At 43.4% G+C, this 18,099-nt stretch overlaps 2 protein-coding genes across 4 annotated transcripts; one reads left to right on the top strand and one right to left on the bottom strand.

Annotated features, from left to right (window-relative positions):
* Positions 1 to 243: 243 nt before the first annotated feature.
* LOC129818460 (endoplasmic reticulum chaperone BiP-like) lies at positions 244 to 5,922 on the bottom strand. Its single transcript, XM_055874361.1, has 8 exons — positions 5,773 to 5,922; positions 4,947 to 5,097; positions 4,571 to 4,802; positions 4,173 to 4,423; positions 3,659 to 4,049; positions 3,283 to 3,520; positions 1,344 to 1,511; positions 244 to 1,227 (listed from the first exon to the last, which is right to left on the bottom strand). The coding sequence occupies exons 2-8, from the start codon at positions 5,060 to 5,062 to the stop codon at positions 656 to 658; spliced, it is 1,968 nt and encodes a 655-aa protein (XP_055730336.1). The 5' UTR covers positions 5,063 to 5,097; positions 5,773 to 5,922; the 3' UTR covers positions 244 to 655.
* On the top strand, positions 5,317 to 17,999 carry haus4 (HAUS augmin-like complex, subunit 4). Of its 3 annotated transcripts, none has more exons than XM_055874365.1 (9): positions 5,317 to 5,573; positions 8,372 to 8,511; positions 10,222 to 10,353; positions 12,475 to 12,615; positions 13,076 to 13,172; positions 14,985 to 15,130; positions 15,214 to 15,344; positions 15,500 to 15,568; positions 17,235 to 17,999. In XM_055874365.1, exons 3-9 carry the CDS (start codon positions 10,273 to 10,275, stop codon positions 17,416 to 17,418), a joined length of 849 nt encoding a protein of 282 aa, XP_055730340.1. In that variant the 5' UTR covers positions 5,317 to 5,573; positions 8,372 to 8,511; positions 10,222 to 10,272; the 3' UTR covers positions 17,419 to 17,999. The 3 variants fall into 3 exon arrangements, with proteins under 3 accessions (XP_055730340.1, XP_055730338.1, XP_055730337.1); XM_055874363.1 differs by lacking the exon at positions 5,317 to 5,573 and adding an exon at positions 7,681 to 8,020; XM_055874362.1 differs by lacking the exon at positions 5,317 to 5,573 and adding an exon at positions 7,681 to 8,115.
* The last annotated feature ends 100 nt before the right edge of the window (positions 18,000 to 18,099 follow it).

Below are 18,099 nucleotides of genomic sequence, written 5' to 3'. Positions count from 1 at the left end.
TTACTAATCCCTACCCACTCACCCTCAGGAGGGTCACAGCCAGGACCTGCCATTATTATCACGACCCTGGTGCAATTAGAGGTAACTGCCTTGCGCATGTGATGTCTTCTCACCGTCGCGCAGAATTCCAACTAGCGACCTTTTGATTGCTGGCCCAACGCTCCAACAACTAGGCTACCTTCTACAGGGTTACAGGTTTGTGGTCATGTGTAAATTGATGCAGATGAATAGAGGCAAAGCAAAGACATTTGTATCAAACATTTATTATTTCAGTGTCTTAACAGTAGAAAGGCTTTTCTACAATGACCAGATTCAATAAATAACTTGTTAACATTGCTTGGGAACATGTCAGTTACCATGTCACCCAGAACCACCCAACCCCTTGCCCTAGAGAACCCCTTTTCAAACTGCTTGAGAACAGCAGCGAGCCTCGAATCCAGGCTGACTATACCTCCGCCACACAGCGAAGAGAACATCTCACTTCTAAACAATATTTCAGAAGTCTTTCCAGCAGATTCATCATGGTTGCATTTCCTCTCACCATTTAAGTCCAATGAGTCCAATATGTACATCTGTGCCGCTACCAGAGAGACGAGGGGCAATAGAACAGAAAGCAGAGTTTGTCATGTAGGCTGTGGAGACCCTCAAGACAGCCTTACAACTCGTCCTTTTCATCCTGATCTCCCTCTGCCTCTCCCTCGGTAGGGGGACCACCTGCACTTCCGTAAAGCTTGCTGATGATGGGCTGCACCACCTCTTCCAGCTCCTTCTTCTTGGCCTGGAAGTCCTCCAACTCAGCATCTTGGTGAGACTCCATCCACTCAATCTTCTCCTCTACTGCTTTCTCTATGGTTTCCTTGTCCTCGGGAGAGAGCTTGCCGCCCAGCTTCTCCTTGTCACCGATCTGATTCTTGAGTGAGTAGGCGTAGCTTTCAAACTCATTGCGGGCATCGATGCGCTCCTTCAACTTCTTGTCCTCATCGGCAAAGCGCTCTGCGTCATTGACCATCCGCTCAATGTCCTCAGGCGTCAGACGATTCTGGTCATTGGTGATGGTAATCTTGTTCTTGTTGCCCGTTCCCTTGTCCTCAGCTGTGACGCGCAAGATGCCATTGACGTCAATCTCAAAGGTGACCTCGATCTGGGGCACACCCCGGGGTGCGGGGGGGATGCCAGTCAGGTCGAAGGTTCCCAGCAGGTGGTTGTCTTTGGTCAGGGGACGCTCACCTGGAGAAAGAAGAGGGAAGTAGAAAATTAGAACCAGAGCCAAAGTTGAGTAAAAATGCCACGCAATCGTTAGTGGATGTAGCTACAATGGGCAGTGATGAATCAAAGGCGCTTACCCTCGTGAACTTTGATTGTGACGGTGGGCTGGTTGTCAGAGGCAGTGGAGAAGATCTGGGACTTCTTGGTTGGCACCACAGTGTTTCTGGGGATCAGCTTGGTCATGACTCCTCCCACAGTCTCAATACCCAGGGTCAGGGGGCACACATCCAGAAGAACAAGGTCACCTGGTGGACAGTAAACCATTAGTTGTGATAGGAAATGTAGCTGCTATAATATACAGTGGGGCCAAAAAGTATTTAGTCAGCCACCAATTGTGCAAGTTCCCCCACTTAAAAAGATGAGAGAGGCCTGTAATTTTCATCATAGGTACACTTCAAATATGACAGACAAAATGAGAAAAAAGAAATCCAGAAAATCACATTATAGGATTTTTAATTAATTTATTTGCAAATTATGGTGGAAAATAAGTATTTGGTCACCTACAAACAAGATTTCTGGCTCTCACAGACCTGTAACTTCCTCTTTAAGAGGCTCCTCTGGCCTCCACTCGTTACCTGTATTAAATGGCACCTGTTTGAACTTGTTATCAGTATAAAAGACACCTGTCCACAACCTCAAACAGTCACACTCCAAACTCCACTATGGCCAAGACCAAAGAGCTGTCAAAGGATACCAGAAACAAAATTGTAGACCTGCACCAGGCTGGGAAGACTGAATCTGTAATAGGTAAGCAGCTTGGTTTGAAGAAATCAACTGTGGGAGCAATTTCTAGGAAATGGAAGACATACAAGACCACTGATAATCTCCCTTGATCTGGGGCTCCACGCAAGATCTCACCCCGTGGGGTCAAAATGATCACAAGAACGGTGAGCAAAAATCCCAGAACCACACAGGGGGACTTAGTGAATGACCTGCAGAGAGCTGGGACCAAAGTAACAAAGCCTACCATCAGTAACACACTACACCGCCAGGGACTCAAATCCTGCAGTGCCAGACGTGTCCCCCTGCTTAAGCCAGTACATGTCCAGGCCCGTCTGAAGTTTGCTAGAGAGCATTTGGATGATCCAGAAGATTGGGAGAATGTCATATGGTCAGATGAAACCAAAATAGAACTTTTTGGTAAAAACTCAACTCGTCGTGTTTGGAGGACAAAAAATGCTGAGTTGCATCCAAAGAACACCATACCTACTGTGAAGCATGGGGGTGGAAACATCATGCTTTGGGGCTGTTTTTCTGCAAAGGGACCAGGACGACTGATCCGTGTAAAGGAAAGAATGAATGGGGCCATGTATCGTGAGATTTTGAGTGAAAACCTCCTTCCATCAGCAAGGGCATTGAAGATGAAACGTGGCTGGGTCTTTCAGCATGACAATGATCCCAAACACACCGCCCGGGCAACGAAGGAGTGGCTTCGTAAGAAGCATTTCAAGGTCCTGGAGTGGCCTAGCCAGTCTCCAGATCTCAACAACATAGAAAATCTTTGGAGGGAGTTGAAAGTCCGTGTTGCCCAGCAACAGCCCCAAAACATCACTGCTCTAGAGGAGATCTGCATGGAGGAATGGGCCTAAATACCAGCAACAGTGTGTGAAAACCTTTTGAAGACTTACAGAAAACGTTTGACCTCTGTCATTGCCAACAAAGGGTATATAACAAAGTATTGAGAAACTTTTGTTATTGACCAAATACTTATTTTCCACCATAATTTGCAAATAAATTCATTACAAATCCTACAATGTGATTTTCTTGATTTTTTTTCTCATTTTGTCTGTCATAGTTGAAGTGTACCTATGATGAGAATTACAGGCCTCATCTTTTAAAGTGGGAGAACTTGCACAATTGGTGGCTGACTAAATACTTTTTTGCCCCACTGTACATAATTGGACCTGCATCTAGCCTACATTTCCTTAGGTAAAAATAAATTAAATGTGAAGATACCTCTGTCTAAACCTAGCAGTGTATGAAGTGGATGGCGTTAGCACATTGACCAAGACCCACCTGTGTCTTCCTCTCCAGACAACACTCCAGCCTGCACGGCAGCGCCGTAGGCCACAGCCTCGTCAGGGTTAATGCCCCTGGAGGGCTCCTTGCCATTGAAAAACTCCTTCACCAGCTGCTGGACCTTGGGGATACGAGTGGAGCCGCCCACCAGGACGATCTCGTCAATGTCGGTCTTCTTCAGGTCAGAGTCCTCCATCACCTTCTGCACAGGCTTCATGGTGGAACGGAACAGGTCCTGAAAGACAAAATAGCAAATTAATGAGGCTCAATTAAGTGGAACATGAATGTGATCATTTGAGTTGGATATTCCAATATCAGTGGGTCAGCAGTGTCTTGACTGTTGTATGTGATATCACTATGAGGACCAACTCACCATGTTGAGCTCCTCAAACTTTGCACGGGTCAGGGTCTCTGAAAAGTCCTCTCCATCGAAGAAGGACTCGATCTCAATGCGGGCCTGGTGCTGGGCAGACAGGCCTCTCTTGGCCTTCTCCACCTCACGACGCAGCTTCTGCACAGCACGGTTATCCTTGCGCACATCCTTGCCGGTCTTCTTCTTGTACAGCTTGATGAAGTGCTCCATAACACGCTGGTCAAAGTCCTCTCCACCCAGGTGGGTGTCTCCATTGGTGGCCACCACCTCAAACACACCATTGTCAATGGTCAGGAGAGACACGTCAAAGGTACCGCCACCCAGGTCGAACACCAGGATGTTCTTCTCACCGTCCTTCTTGTCCAGGCCGTAGGCGATAGCCGCTGCGGTTCTGTAATAGACAGGGGAACAGATGTTAAAATGGTCTTGGCAAATATTGAGTGATTTAAAGAAATATTGGACTAGTCAGTGTAATGTTAATTCAGTTCCTGCATTGTGAAGATGATACACTTACGGCTCGTTGATGATCCTCATGACATTTAGGCCAGCGATGACTCCAGCATCCTTGGTGGCCTGACGCTGGGCATCATTGAAGTAGGCGGGTACAGTGACCACAGCATGTGTGACCTTCTTTCCCAGGTAAGCCTCAGCAGTTTCCTTCATCTTGGTGAGAACCATGGCAGAGATCTCCTCTGGAGCAAAGGTCTTCAGCTGACCACCACCAATGTCCACCTGAATATGGGGCTTGCTCTTCTTTTCGATAACCTAGTGGATTAAAGTAGCTACTGTTAAGCATCTCCTCTAAAAACAATCTGCACTACTTCAGCATAGTTATATGAAGAATAAGTAGTCATTTATTTGCATAGTTACAGTGTTCAGGCTATTGGGCAGGAGTGTGTTTGTTAGACTCACCTTGAAGGGGAAGTACTTGATGTCATGCTGCACAGCGGAATCGGTCCAGGCGCGGCCAATCAGTCTCTTTGCGTCAAAGACTGTGTTCTCAGGGTTGGAGGTGAGCTGGTTCTTGGCTGCGTCACCGATCAGACGCTCCCCCTCAGCAGTGAAGGCCACATACGATGGGGTGATGCGGTTTCCCTGGTCATTTGCAATGATCTCAACACGGCCATTCTTGAACACACCAACACTGGAAAAGGATAAGAGTATGGATGAGAAATAAGCATGGAAAGTATCAACCACCTCACTTCAAGAAATTATAGTCATTTAGCCAAATGATTGAGCATATGAGACTAAAGATTATTTTGCCATTCATTACTAAATTAATGCTTACCAGGAATAGGTGGTCCCCAAGTCAATTCCAACCACTGTCCCAAAGCTTTCCCTCTTGTCGTCGTCATCGGCAAACACACTGCCGGTGACCAGCAGAACTACACACAGAAGCCTCATCTCTAGTCTGTGTGTTTACGCAACTCTTTGAAGTTCTGGGAATTAAAAAAGTCAAGACACCATTAATATTACTCAGTACACTGTGTAGACCTGTCATTCTTATATAGCTGACGGAATGAGTCCATTTGGCACTCTGGTGTAGTCACGACCATGCATGCTGTAGTGTGTCAAATTAGACATCGAAGACTCCCAGGGCAGCACATGTGGGTGGAGCCCAAGAAAGCCGGTAATTTTTTATTTTACCAGGTAAATTGACTGAACACATTCTCACTTACAGCAACGACCTGGGGAATAGTTACAGGGGAGAGGAGCCCAAATGAATGAAAACGCAAAAAAAAGCTAAAATACAAACTCGATTTACCAAAAAGGTAAAGTTAGTTAAAATCTAACGAGTGGTTAACGTTAAATAACGTTAGCTGCATGATCAAGTTGAGACAGTGTGCACGGCTAACGTTAGCTGATTAATACTTTAACTACGCTAGTTGACGACTGACAGAAGCATATTGAACAGGTAAAGTACTTTTTTTTAACACTCCATGTTTAGCTATAAGGTTAACTAAAATACACCCCCTCCATTTAATTTCTGGATAACCTGTTAAGTAACTAGCTAACGTTAGTTAGCCACCAAGAAAGTAGCCAAAAACAGGCTCCCGGACACTTTATTTTTTTTATAAGTCTTCATTCTTAGCCAAAAAGTTTAACTTACATACCTTCACAAAGAAACTCGATGTCGTCTTCTTTTGGGGTTTATCTCAATGGAAAGTATTTGCTTTACAGCTTACGTTATTCAAATATGTCTACTTTATGATTGTGAGTCGGTAAAATTACGTTCAATGGAAGGTGCTCTCCGTTTATAAGCTGTCACTTCTTACCCAACGTGGAGGCTTCCCATTGGTCAGACAGCAGTTCGTTGGAAGGCGTTCATTGGCAGCACCAGGCATGCTGGCCTCTGCTGATTTGCACACGTTTGGTCAAGTAAACGTCATGATTCTTGCTTTACTGTACGATGCTGATAGGCTACCTGTCAATGTGTCAAACCCCAATTATGTGAATGCCGGTGTCGTACATTGAAATGTAGTTGGTGCATTGAAATGTCTGTCTTTTGGGGTGCATTTTCCAATTTCAGGACCACTGTAATCTAGTGTCTACTACAATACAGTAGGCCCAAGCCTAATAATATATGTGTAGGGGAAGTAGTGAACTGAAACTAGTTCCACGTTGTGAAATGTAAAACATTATGGTAAAGCAGTGGTAATGTATTACATGATAATTACCATGTTATTACAATAGAAGTGGTGACTAACCATTCTGAGCAAAAGCTACATGATCTGACTGTAGCTGTGTAAAAAAAGTCAGTGAGTAAGCCATAGAAGGTATAAAGGAGTAAGCCTAAGGTAATCAAAGTTAGTTGTTACATCAGGTAAATTGTACGTTAGTTACATCAGCTTAATTGCAAGTGTGTGGACAGGAATTACCACAATAGCAAGGCTTTACTCATAGCCTCTAACCCCTAATATGTTGCAATGGTTTGCATAACATGAGAAATACTCTGAAGTAGATGTACGCTCTTGTGAGAATGGTTATATCTTTCCTGGAAAGTTATTGTTGTATTGATCATTGTACATTAGTTACACCATGGGGATATTAATGTGTAACCTTTATTTAACTAGGCAAGTCAGTTAAGAAAGAAATCTTATTTACAATGACGGCCTACCCCGGCCAAACCCGGACGACCTGGGCCAATTGTGCGCCGCCCTATGGGACTTCCAATCACAGCTGGTTGTGATACAGCCTGGATTCGAACCAGGGTGTCTGTTGTGAGGACTCTAGCACTGAGATGAAGTGGCTTAGACCGCTGCACCACTCTTGAGCCCCACAATATTTTAAAGATATATCCTAACTCCATATGTTGCAATAGTTTTTGCATGAGAAATAGTCCGAATTATGCCCACCAGTATATTTGCTGTTTTGAAAATAAATATTTTGCTTCGTGGCTGTCTTTCTGCAACATCAATGCACGCACACATTCTATATTAATTATTTTGTGATGTACTTTTGTTTATGATGATCAGACATGGGACTGTAATATGTGTTGTTATTATTGTTATATTGTCACTGGATTCTTCCAACCAACAGCTTCAATGGGTCAAGGAGTAAGCTAGTGCCAGGCCAGCTCAGTGAATAGAACAAAAATAGTTACAAATGTACCAGCTCACTAGCCCAAAGGCCAGCAGTTGGCGATACTGAGTCGAAGATGAAACGACTCAATATCGCCATCTGCCGGCCGAAGATGAAACGACTCAATATCGTCATCTGCCGGCTTTAGGGATATCACTTCGTGAATTTTCATGGGTGATACAGTACAACATTGGTGATAACTGACTGAGCTAAACTAATCCACATGTGATTTAAGATGAAACAATGTGCCATGTTTCTGTGTGCCATGTTTCTGTATCTGTTCAGAAAAAGATGATCATATCCGATAAAAATGTAACCCCTGAAGTGTATATGAACGTAACCAGAGGTGGGTCGGATCCACTGAGTATTATCAGAATTGTGGGCTGCTGTTATGATTTGCCTTCCTGTTTTACCCTGAATGCCTCGTGGCATTAACCAATCAGATGACTGTTTGCACAGAAGCGCGGGAGCTGGAGAAGGAAGTTGCTAGCTCAGCTCAGTCAGTTGTTATTTGCATCCAAGTTTGGTCGCCAACGATTTTAGTTTGTTTTGTCAATATGTTCTGCTACACCCTGTGTAAACAACCGTTACAATCTGATTAACATTAGCTATCTTCTGCTGTGTTGCAACGAATCAGATGACTTCTAGCTAACGTTATCAACATAAGACAGCTAGCTAGCTTGCTAGGCTAGTTTGTGTTCTTTTGATAACGGTAGACCGGTATCATATACTTTTTTTATTAGCGTCTTACGTTTATCCAGGAGCGTCTTTGTATGTCAGGTGAGGAGGGGTCTTTGGTCAAGTGATGATGTCCACGTATGATGATTCTGCGAGTGTTTCATCACTGGGAAAAGCAGACGACTTGCATCAACAAGGTTTTCCATCTTGCAATCAGCCTGCAATAAAGACAAGTGAAAGTGTCATAGCAATGTTTTAGCCTATTTCTGATGTTCTCGTCATTGCTAGTAACTAGATTAACACACAATAGTGTATATCGCCTACTTTTTAGCTGTTGAGTCAATACTTTTTGTTTTGGTAATTTGAGAAGTATGGTAGTGTCATCCTGGAGGTAGCATACATCAAACCATAATCATTATGCATGTTTTCACCTGTAACAACTTTGTATTTCAGTCCTTGCCTCATTCCCACTGTGTCAGCTGACAGAAGAAGACCTGACCCAGCATCCTCTATTCTGCAAGCTCCTGGCAACGCTGTCACAGCATGTGGACCGCACTGGCCTTACTGTCACACTGAAGAGAGAGCTGGAGAAGGTACTACACAGACACACACACAACTTATCATCAATAAATGATCCAAACCTTAGTATATCAAGACATATTGTAAGAATTAAACAAGTGGCCTCCCGAGTGGTGCAGTGGTCTAAGACACTGCGTCGTAGTGCTAGCTGTGCCACTAGAGATTCTGGGTTCGAATCCTGGCTCTGTCGCAGCCGGCCGTGACCGGGAGACTCATGGGGCGGGGCACAATTGGCCCAGCGTCATCCGGGTTAGGGGAGGGGTTTGGCCGGCGGGGATGTCCTTGTCCCATCGCGCACTAGCGACTCAAATCAAATCAAAGTTTATTTGTCACGTGTGCCCAAATACAACAGGTGTTTCACCTTACAGTGAAATGCTTACTTACAGGCTCTAACCAATAGTGTGTGTGTGCGATTATAGCATCCTTGAAAGCTCACATTATGTTTTGTGTGTGTGTAGGTAAAGAAATAAAACAACAGTAAAAATACATTTGAAAATAAGAGTAGCAAGGCTATATACAGACACCGGTTAGTCAGGCTTATTGAGTTAGTATGTACATGCAGCATACCACCCTGCATACCACTGCTGGCTTGCTTCTGAAGCTAAGCAGGGTTGGTCCTGGTCAGTCCCTGGATGGGAGACCAGATGCTGCTGGAAGTGGTGTTGGAGGGCCAGTAGGAGGCACTCTTTCGTCTGGTCTAAAAAAAAATATCCCAATGCCCCAGGGCAGTGATTGGGGACACTGCCCTGTGTAGGGTGCCGTCTTTCGGATGGGACGTTAAACGGGTGTCCTGACTCTCTGAGGTCATTAAAGATCCCATGGCACTTATCGTAAGAGTAGGGGTGTTAACCCCGGTGTCCTGGCTAAATTCCCAATCTGACCCTCAAACCATCATGGTCACCTAATAATCCCCAGTTTACAATTGGCTCATTCATCCCCCTCCTCTCCCCTGTAACTATTCCCCAGGTCGTTGCTGCAAATGAGAACGTGTTCTCAGTCAACTTACCTGGTAATATAACGGTAAATAATAATAATAATAATGTAGGTATGGCTAAAGTGACTATGCATATATGATGAACAGAGAGTAGCAGTAGCGTAAAAGGAGGGGTTGGCGGGAGATGGGACACAATGTAGATAGCCCAGTTAGCCAATGTGCGGGAGCACTGGTTGGTCGGGCCAATTGAGGTAGTATGTACGAGTAGGTATGGTTAAAGTGACTATGCATATAAGAAACAGAGAGTAGCAGTAGCGTAAAAGGAGGGGTTGGCGGGAGGTGGGCATTGTGTCAAGAAGCAGTGCAGCTTGGTTGGGTTGTGTTTCGGAGAACGCACGGCTCTCGACCTTCGCCTCTCCCGATTCCATACGGGAGTTGCAGCGATGAGACAAGACTAACTACCAATTGGATACCAAGAAATTGGGGAGAAAAAGGGGTAAAAGTAATGAAAAAATTATAATAATATTTAAACAAGTGCTTGGCTCAGGCTCACATTTAAACATGTTGGTACATCCAAAAGCATTAAATTCTCCATCTCATAATAATACAATTGCATTTCTATTACTGTGAGAAATTAGACTTGTGTTATTACACTGTACTGGAGTGTTGTCATTTGAGCTGCCATAGTCATGGTTGCTATTTAAGACCATGTTTTGGACTTGGGACTACTCTGTGAGGGTGCGTGTTGTGGGAATGGCTTTAAATGGCTGAGATTGTTGTTTTAATCCAGGCTGAGAGGGACCTGCAGACACAGAGGCTTAGCTGGCTGTGCTCAGAGAGCATGTACAGGCTACTGCAGGAGATGATCCAGGAGCACTGTGTCAGAAAGCATCACTCCACTGTGGCCCCAGAGGACGACACGGTACAATACAGAACAATACTCTTTGCTCAATTGACTCAGCTATACAGAACTCTAGTCTGCTCTATTCTTGTTGCATGTCTAGCAGAGCAGCACACAGTACACTTACTGTAGCAGCAGTAGTAGTATGATCCCTTTAGCTTACACCCATTAATGCAAAATTATATACAGTGCATCCGGAAAGTATTCAGACCCCTTCACTTTTTCCACATTTTGTTACATTACAGCCTTATTCTAAAATTGATTAAATTGTTGTTTTTTTCATCAATCTACACACAATACCGCATAATGTTGAAGCGAAAACAGGTTTAGGGAAAAAAACTGAAATATTCCATTTACATAAGTATTCAGACCCTTGACATCGAGTCTTCTTGGGTATGACGCTACAAGTTTGGCCCACCTGTATTTGGGGAGTTTATCTGCAGATCCTCTTAAGCTCTGTCAGGTTGGATGGGGAGCTTTGCTGCACAGCTATTTTCAGGTTTCTCCAGAGATGTTCAAGTACGGGCTCTGGCTGGGCCACTCAATGACATTGAGACTTGTCCCAAAGCCACTCCGGCGTTGTCTTGGCTGTGTGCTTAGGGTCGTTGTCCTGTTGGAAGGGTTATCTTCGCCACAGTCTCAAAAATACCTTAGAATAAACTCGAAATTGAGCTCAGGGCATCCTGTGTCCATTGATCATCCTTGAGATGTTTCTACAACTTGATTGGAGTCCACCTGTGGTCAAGTCAATTGATTGGACATGATTTGGAAAGGCTCACACCTGTCTATATAAGGTCCCACAGTTGTCAGAGCAAAAACCAAGGCATGTGGTCAAAGGAATTATCCGTAGAGCTCCGAGACAGGATTGTGTCGGCACAGCTCTGGGAAAGGGTAACCTAAACATTTCTGCAGCATTGAAGGCCCCCAAGAACACATTGGCCTCCATCATTCGTAAATGGAAGAAGTTTGGAACCACCAAGACTCTTCCTAGAGCTGGCCGCTTGGCCAAACTGAGCAATCGGGGGCGAAGAGCCTTGGTCAGGGAGGTGATCAAGAACCTGATGGTCACTCTGACAGAGTTGTAGAGCTCCTCTGTGGAGATGGGAGAACCTTCCAGAAGGAAAACCATCTCTGCAGCACTCCGCCAATCAGGCATTTACGGTAGAATGGCCAGATCGAAAACACTCCTCAGTAAAAGGCACAGCCCACTTGGAGTTTCCCAAAAGGTACCTAAAGGATTCTCAGACCATGAGAAACAAAATTCTCTGGTCTGATGAAACCAAGATTGAACTCTTTGGCCTGAATGCCAAGCATCACATCTGGAGGAAACCTGACACCATCCCTATGGAGGTGCTAGCATCATGCTGTGGGGATGTTTTTCAGTGGCAGGGACTGGGAGATGAGTCAGGATCGAAGGAAATATGTACTGAGTAATGTACAGAGAGGTCCTTGATGAAAACACTCAGAACCTCAGACTGGGGCGAAGGTTCACCTTCCAACAGGACAACGACTCTAAGCACACAGCCAAGACAACGCAGAAGTGGCTTCGGGACAAGTCTCAATGTCCTTGAGTGGCCCAGCCAGAGCCCAGATTTGAACCCGATCGAACATCTCTGGAGAAACCTGAAAATAGCTATGCAGCGCTACTCCCCATCCAACCTGACAGAGCTTGAGAGGATCTGCAGAGAGGAATGGGAGAAACTCCCCAAATACAGGTGTGCTAAGCTTGTAGCGTCCTACCCAGAAAGACTTAAAGCTGTTATCGCCGCTCAAGGTTCTTCAACAAAGTGCTGAGTAAAGGGCCTGAATACTTATGTAAATGTGATATTTCAGTTTATTGTAAATACATTTGCAAAAATGTCTAAACCTGTTTTTGCTGTGTCAATATGGAGTATTGTGTGTAGATTGATGAGGGGGGGAAACAATTTAATCAATTTTAGAATAAGGCTGTAATGTAACAATGTGGAAAAGTCAAGGGGTCTGAATACTTTCCGAATGCACTGTAACTAAGATGTTCATTATTGAAGTAGTTTAACCACCCAGTGTGACTTTGATTTCCCGAAATGTTACTTTTGTTGAAATTGATCATTCAAAGTACTGTATAATCTTAGAATAAACCTAATTCTGGTTTTCCCCTTGTAGTTCTATGAGACTGTGGAGCAGTGTTTGGTGGTGGCCCAGTGTGTCAGGCAGCTGGACCCGAGTGCCACTGCCAGCCAGGACCAGCCTCCTGTTCTAGGGCTAAGTGCACAACAGGTGCTCGAGCTGATGCCACAAGAGCAGGTAGGTACTCTTTGTCCGTGAGCCTTATACTTCAACTCTATTAATAATCATTTATTACATTTCTATAGCGCTTTCATAGAATCTAAAAGCGGTTCAAGAGAAGAAGAAAAAACAAGCAATATATCATGAAATGTCAACCAATAGAGGCCAAGCCTTTGAAAGCTGCATCCTCCGAAGATGGAGAGGGACAGTTAATGGCTCGAGCCGAGACAGCTAGTCAGAGGATGGTAGATGTACTAGCAAGCGCATTGTGTTTTTTTTGTTTTCTTTCAAGGTATTATCTAATAATTCCCATCCACCTGCAACAAGTAATCTCAGATGTGCGAGTGCTTTTCATATTTAGGTACACTATCATACACACACTGCTTCTCTACAGCTCTGGTAACTGCTCTCACTCCCACACAAACGTAACTTGTTTTATGAACCATTTTCTTGGAATGATTCATGTTTCTCTAAACAGGATGTATGGAAAATGAAACAGCGACTGCCTAGAGAACTAGAAAAGCATCTGAAGAAGAAATGTTTCAGCGTCCTCTCCTACTATCAGCCTGAATGGGGTAAAGATTCAGCAGATTTTTACCAAAACGGTGACATGTAGCCTATATATACAGTGGGCTCCAAAATTACTGGCACCCCTGACTGGCAATGCACAAACAATACTTAAAAAAAATATATAAACAATATAATTATATAGAGAGACTCAAATTACCAATGTGAGAAATACTGTACTTGATAAATGTGTCAATGGAACCAACCAAAATCATAAAATTATTTAATACAAAATACATTTCACCAAAATCAAGGTTTCATAATTATTGCACTCCTCATTTAGTACTTAGTGCAAACACCTCTGGCAAGGATAACATAATGGAGTCTTTTCCTGTAATGTTTGACAAGGTTAAGGAACATATTTGGAGGGATTTTGGACCATTCCTCTATGCAGATCCTTTCAAGATCCTTCACATTCTTGGGTTTGCGCTTATCAACTGCCCTCTTCAACTCAGCCCACAGGTTTTCGATTGGATTGAGGTCCGGCGACTGAGATGGCCATGGCAGAACATTGATTTTGTCACAGAACCATTTCTGTGTGGATCTTGAGGTATGTTTTGGGTCATTGTCTTGTTGGAAAGTCCACCTACAGCCAAGTCCCAGCCTTCTGGCAGAGGCAACCAGATTGTCAGACAAAATTGCATGATACTTGGTGGAATTCATTACGCCATCAATCTTAACCACTGCCCCTGGACTTCTGTAATTAAAACAACCCCAAAACATCACTGACCCACCACCATATTTCACCGTGGGTATGTGGTGCCTCCTTGTATGCATCTCTGTTTCGACGCCAAACATGCCGATGCTGTCTCTGACAAAAAAGTTCAATTTTGGACTCATCTGACCAGAACACCTTCTTCCAGTCACAATTTAAGTGATGTTTGGCAAAGTGCTTGCATCTGTGTCTTTGGGTCAGAAAGGGTTGTCTTCTGGCAACCCTTCCAAAAAGCCTGTGGTTGTGAAGGTAGCGTCTGATGGTGCTTTTTGAAACCTGGTGACCCCAAGACTCCACCAAGGCCTGCAATGCTTTCACAGTGATTCTTGGGGATTTTGTTGCTTTTTTCACCATCCTCCCTATCCTTGGGGGCAAAATGCATTTGCGTCCTCTACCCGTGAGGTTTAACTGTTCCATATCTTTAGAGTTTTTTAATAATTGCTCTGACAGTGCTCAGTGGTATATTCAATCGTTTGTGGATCTTGTAGCCATTACCGGATTTATGAATGTATACAACAATCTGTCTCTTTTAAACTGCCAGTTCTTTTGTTTTCTTCATGATGTTGGATGACAAAGGGATATTGCATGTGTGTTACCTCATTTTTATACCCTAGTGAAAAAGGAAGTGATATAATGCCTCAATATAGTTCCTTAAGACTTAGATAAACATAAATAAGTGGAATTTTGGTAGATGTTATTTACAATAATCTTTAAGGGTGCCATTAATTGTGAATCCATGATTTGGAAGACATTGATTTTTAATTAAATCAATAAATGATTTTGGTTGGTTCCATTGAAACATTAATAAAGTATTTCTCACATGTTGGTATTTTGAGTTTCTCTATAATTATATTGTTTATTTTTTAAATATTGTTTGTGCATTGCCAGTCAGGGGTGCCAGTAATTTTGGAGCCCACTGTATATATAGGATCTTACTTCTGACTGTGTGTAAGTGTCTTACTATGTAATGGACACTGACAGGCATTAGCAAATGTGGCAGTATTTATTTAGCTTTATGGCATAATGTGGCAGTTTTTGGCTTTATGGCATAGCAGCTCACCTGTGTGAATTGTGAAACATAACACTCCTCTTCTTTCTTGGACAGAGGATGAGAGTGAAGGGCTGAAGAACATGAAGCTGTCTCGCTTGTCTGGCCTCCTGGAGAGAGAAAGGAAAAGAGCAGAGAGTCTGAAGGAGAAGAGCCGTGAGAGTGCCTCCCTGCTGCAAAGGCAGACTCACTGCTACCTCTCTGTAAGAGACGCTCACCACATGGTTAGATGTATTAGTCTCACATGTTGTGATCTTCACTCACGAACAACGTATTCTCTCTCAAGGAGCTGTTAGGGTGCATCCAGATTCTCCAGTCCCTGATCCTGGACCACAGGCTGAAAGCCCAGAAAGAGCTGGACAGGAAAAAGATTGATTACTTTGAGGCCAAATGTGAGATCATCATGCAAAAGATCAGGTGCGATAGTTCCCCCTGTGTTCACGCCTACTGTACAATGGGATCCTTCAAATGCAATTCACCGTGTTAGGAATTCGTTTTTCATGCATGTCAATCAGTAATGTTCAGTTTTCATATATATTTTACATTTCCTTAACTATCTGTCTTCACAACAGAGCTGAGATGTTGGAAATTCAGCTAGATACCTACACAGCAGACACAATATCTGCCCATAAAAAAATAAGGTGAGTCAAATGCTTCCACTGCCCAGCAACTCAATACGTCATTATCATATCAACCACTATTGGGGATCTCAACATCAGAGGTGTATACTACAAAGCAGGATCAAGGAGTTAGCTTCTGTCTTTTCTAGCATGGCCACATATACTGAACACAAATTTAAATGCAACATGTAAAGTGCTGGTCCCATGTTTAAAGATCCCAGAAATGTTCCATACTCACAAAAAGCTTGTTAGCCTGTTAGTGAGCATTTCTCCTTTGCCAAGATGATCCATCCACCTAACAAGTGTGGCATAGCAAGAAGCTTATTAAACAGCATGATCATTACACAGGTGCACCTTGTGCTGGAGATAATGAAAGCCCACTCTAAAATGTGCAGTTTTGTCACACAACACAATGCCACAGATCAAATCAAATGTATTGGTCACATACACGTGTTCAGCAGATGTTATTGCGGGTGTAGCGAAATGCTTGTGTCTCAAGTTGACGGAGTATGCAATTGGCATACTGAATGCAGGAATGTCCACCAAAGCTGTTGCCAGAGAATTGAATGTTCATTTCTCTACCATAAGCTGCCTCTAATGTAGTTTTAGATAATTTGGCAGAATGTCCAACCAGCTTAACAACCGCAGACAACATGTAACCACGCCAGCCCAGGACCTCCACATCCGGCTTCTTCACCTGCGGGATCGTCTGAGATCATCCACCCGGACAGCTGATGAAACTGTGGGTTTGTTTAACCAAGAATTTCTGCACAAACAGTAAGAACCGTCTCAGGGAAGCTCATCTGCATGCTCGTCGTCCTCACCAGGATCTTGACCTGACTTCAGTTCGGTGTCGTAACCGACTTCAGTGGACAAATGTTTACCTTTGATGGCCACTGGCATGCAAGTGTGCTCTTCACAGATGAATCCTGGTTTCAACTGTACTGGGCAGATGGCAGCCAGCGTGTATGGCGCTGTGTGGGTGAGCGGTCTGTTAATGTCAATGTGAACAGAGTGCCCCATGGTGGCGGGGGGTTATGTTATGGGCATGCATTAGCTACGGACAATGAACGCAATTGCATTTGATCTACGGCAATTTTAATGCACAGAGATACCATGATGAGATCCTGAGGCCCTTGTCGTGCCATTCATCTGCCGCCATCACCTCATGTTTCAGCATGATAATGCACGGCCCCATGTCACAAGGATCTGTAAACAATTCCTGGAACCTGAAAATTTCCCAGTTCTTTCATGGCCATTCAGCATGTTTGGGATGCTTTGGATGGGTGTGTACGACAGTATGTTCGAGTATCCCGCCAATATCCAGAAACTTCACACAACCATTGAAGAGGAGTGAGACAACAGGCAACAATCAACAGCCTGATCAACTCCACGCGAAGGAGATGTGTTGCGCTGCATGAGGCAAGTGGTGGTCATAACAGATAGACTGATTTTATGATCCACGCCCACACTTTTTAAAAAGCTATCTGTGACCAACAGATGCATATCTGTATTCTCAGTCATGTGAAATCCATAGATTGGAGCCTAATGAATTTTTCAATTGACTGATTTCCTTGTATGAACTGTAACTCAGTAAAATCTTGAAATTGTTGCATTTGATATTTTTGTTCATTGTAGTTACACCTGCCTCTCATTCAGTCCTTGTTCTTGTGTGTCTTCATTGCAGGGAGAAGCTGGAAACGGAGCTGAATGCCTTCCAGTTAGAGAAGCAGTCTGTGGAGTGCAAACTGTCGTCCTTTGAGATATTTGGCAAGGAATTTGAGGCTCTAGCTGAGGAATATTCCAGACTGCGTCAGGAGATTGACACCAAGAGTTGGGCTCTGAAGGAATTCTCTCAGCACACGGACTAACTCGGAATTGACATCCGACAGTTCTGTTTCAGAAAAACACAGTTGAGTCTTGTCCAGATGTTTTCAAGAGAATTCTCTTCTCTACCTGGTGTTGTCTTGATTGTTGTTCATTTTAATAATCCCACTCTGATATAACATAACAGTAAATTCATAATCCTACATTTTCATGTAATTGTTGGCATTTCCTGCCTAAGTTTGCCCACTTTGCTAATGAATAATCATTAAAATAATTGGCAACATCAAATTGTTTTTTGATGAATAAACCATTTGATTTGATGAAATATGGAGATGAATTTGTCTTTCTGCCCATAATTTAATTTAAAGTACTCAAATGTTAATCTTGGCTTCATGATACAGTTTCTTCTACTTTTTGCTGAGTTTGGTCACATAATTTCTCAATTTGCAGTAAGTCAGCCAATCAGATGTGCAGACGGATTTATTAGCCACTCCTTTTGCCCCATCTTTCAACCATACAATTTTTCATTTGCTCATCAATCCATGGAACCTTAACAGTTCTTACAGGTGCATGTTATCTATAATTGGAAGAAGCAATAATAAATAATAAAAATTTAATAAATTCATCAAGTGCAGCATCTGGATGTTTGTTATTAATCACATCAGACCAACAAATATTTTTAACAATCCACATGAGTCACAGCAAAAATATTTTGTATGATCTCA

This window comes from Salvelinus fontinalis, chromosome 21 (genome assembly GCF_029448725.1).
Source record: "Salvelinus fontinalis isolate EN_2023a chromosome 21, ASM2944872v1, whole genome shotgun sequence".
Classification (NCBI taxonomy): Eukaryota; Metazoa; Chordata; class Actinopteri; order Salmoniformes; family Salmonidae; genus Salvelinus; species Salvelinus fontinalis.
This window is presented reverse-complemented; position numbering and strand designations above follow the sequence as displayed.

Excerpts from the sequence above, each read along its gene's own strand:
- LOC129818460 (XM_055874361.1), bottom strand. The coding sequence starts at position 5,062 with ATGAGGCTTCTGTGTGTAGTTCTGCTGGTCACCGGCAGTGTGTTTGCC. Across the intron at positions 3,521-3,658 it reads AGTTTGAGGAGCTCAACATG|GACCTGTTCCGTTCCACCAT; the intron begins GTGAGTTGGTCC and ends TTTGTCTTTCAG. Across the intron at positions 1,228-1,343 it reads CACAATCAAAGTTCACGAGG|GTGAGCGTCCCCTGACCAAA; the intron begins GTAAGCGCCTTT and ends TTCTTTCTCCAG.
- haus4 (XM_055874362.1), top strand. The coding sequence starts at position 8,046 with ATGATGTCCACGTATGATGATTCTGCGAGTGTTTCATCACTGGGAAAA. Across the intron at positions 10,354-12,474 it reads TGGCCCCAGAGGACGACACG|TTCTATGAGACTGTGGAGCA; the intron begins GTACAATACAGA and ends TTCCCCTTGTAG. Across the intron at positions 12,616-13,075 it reads AGCTGATGCCACAAGAGCAG|GATGTATGGAAAATGAAACA; the intron begins GTAGGTACTCTT and ends TTCTCTAAACAG.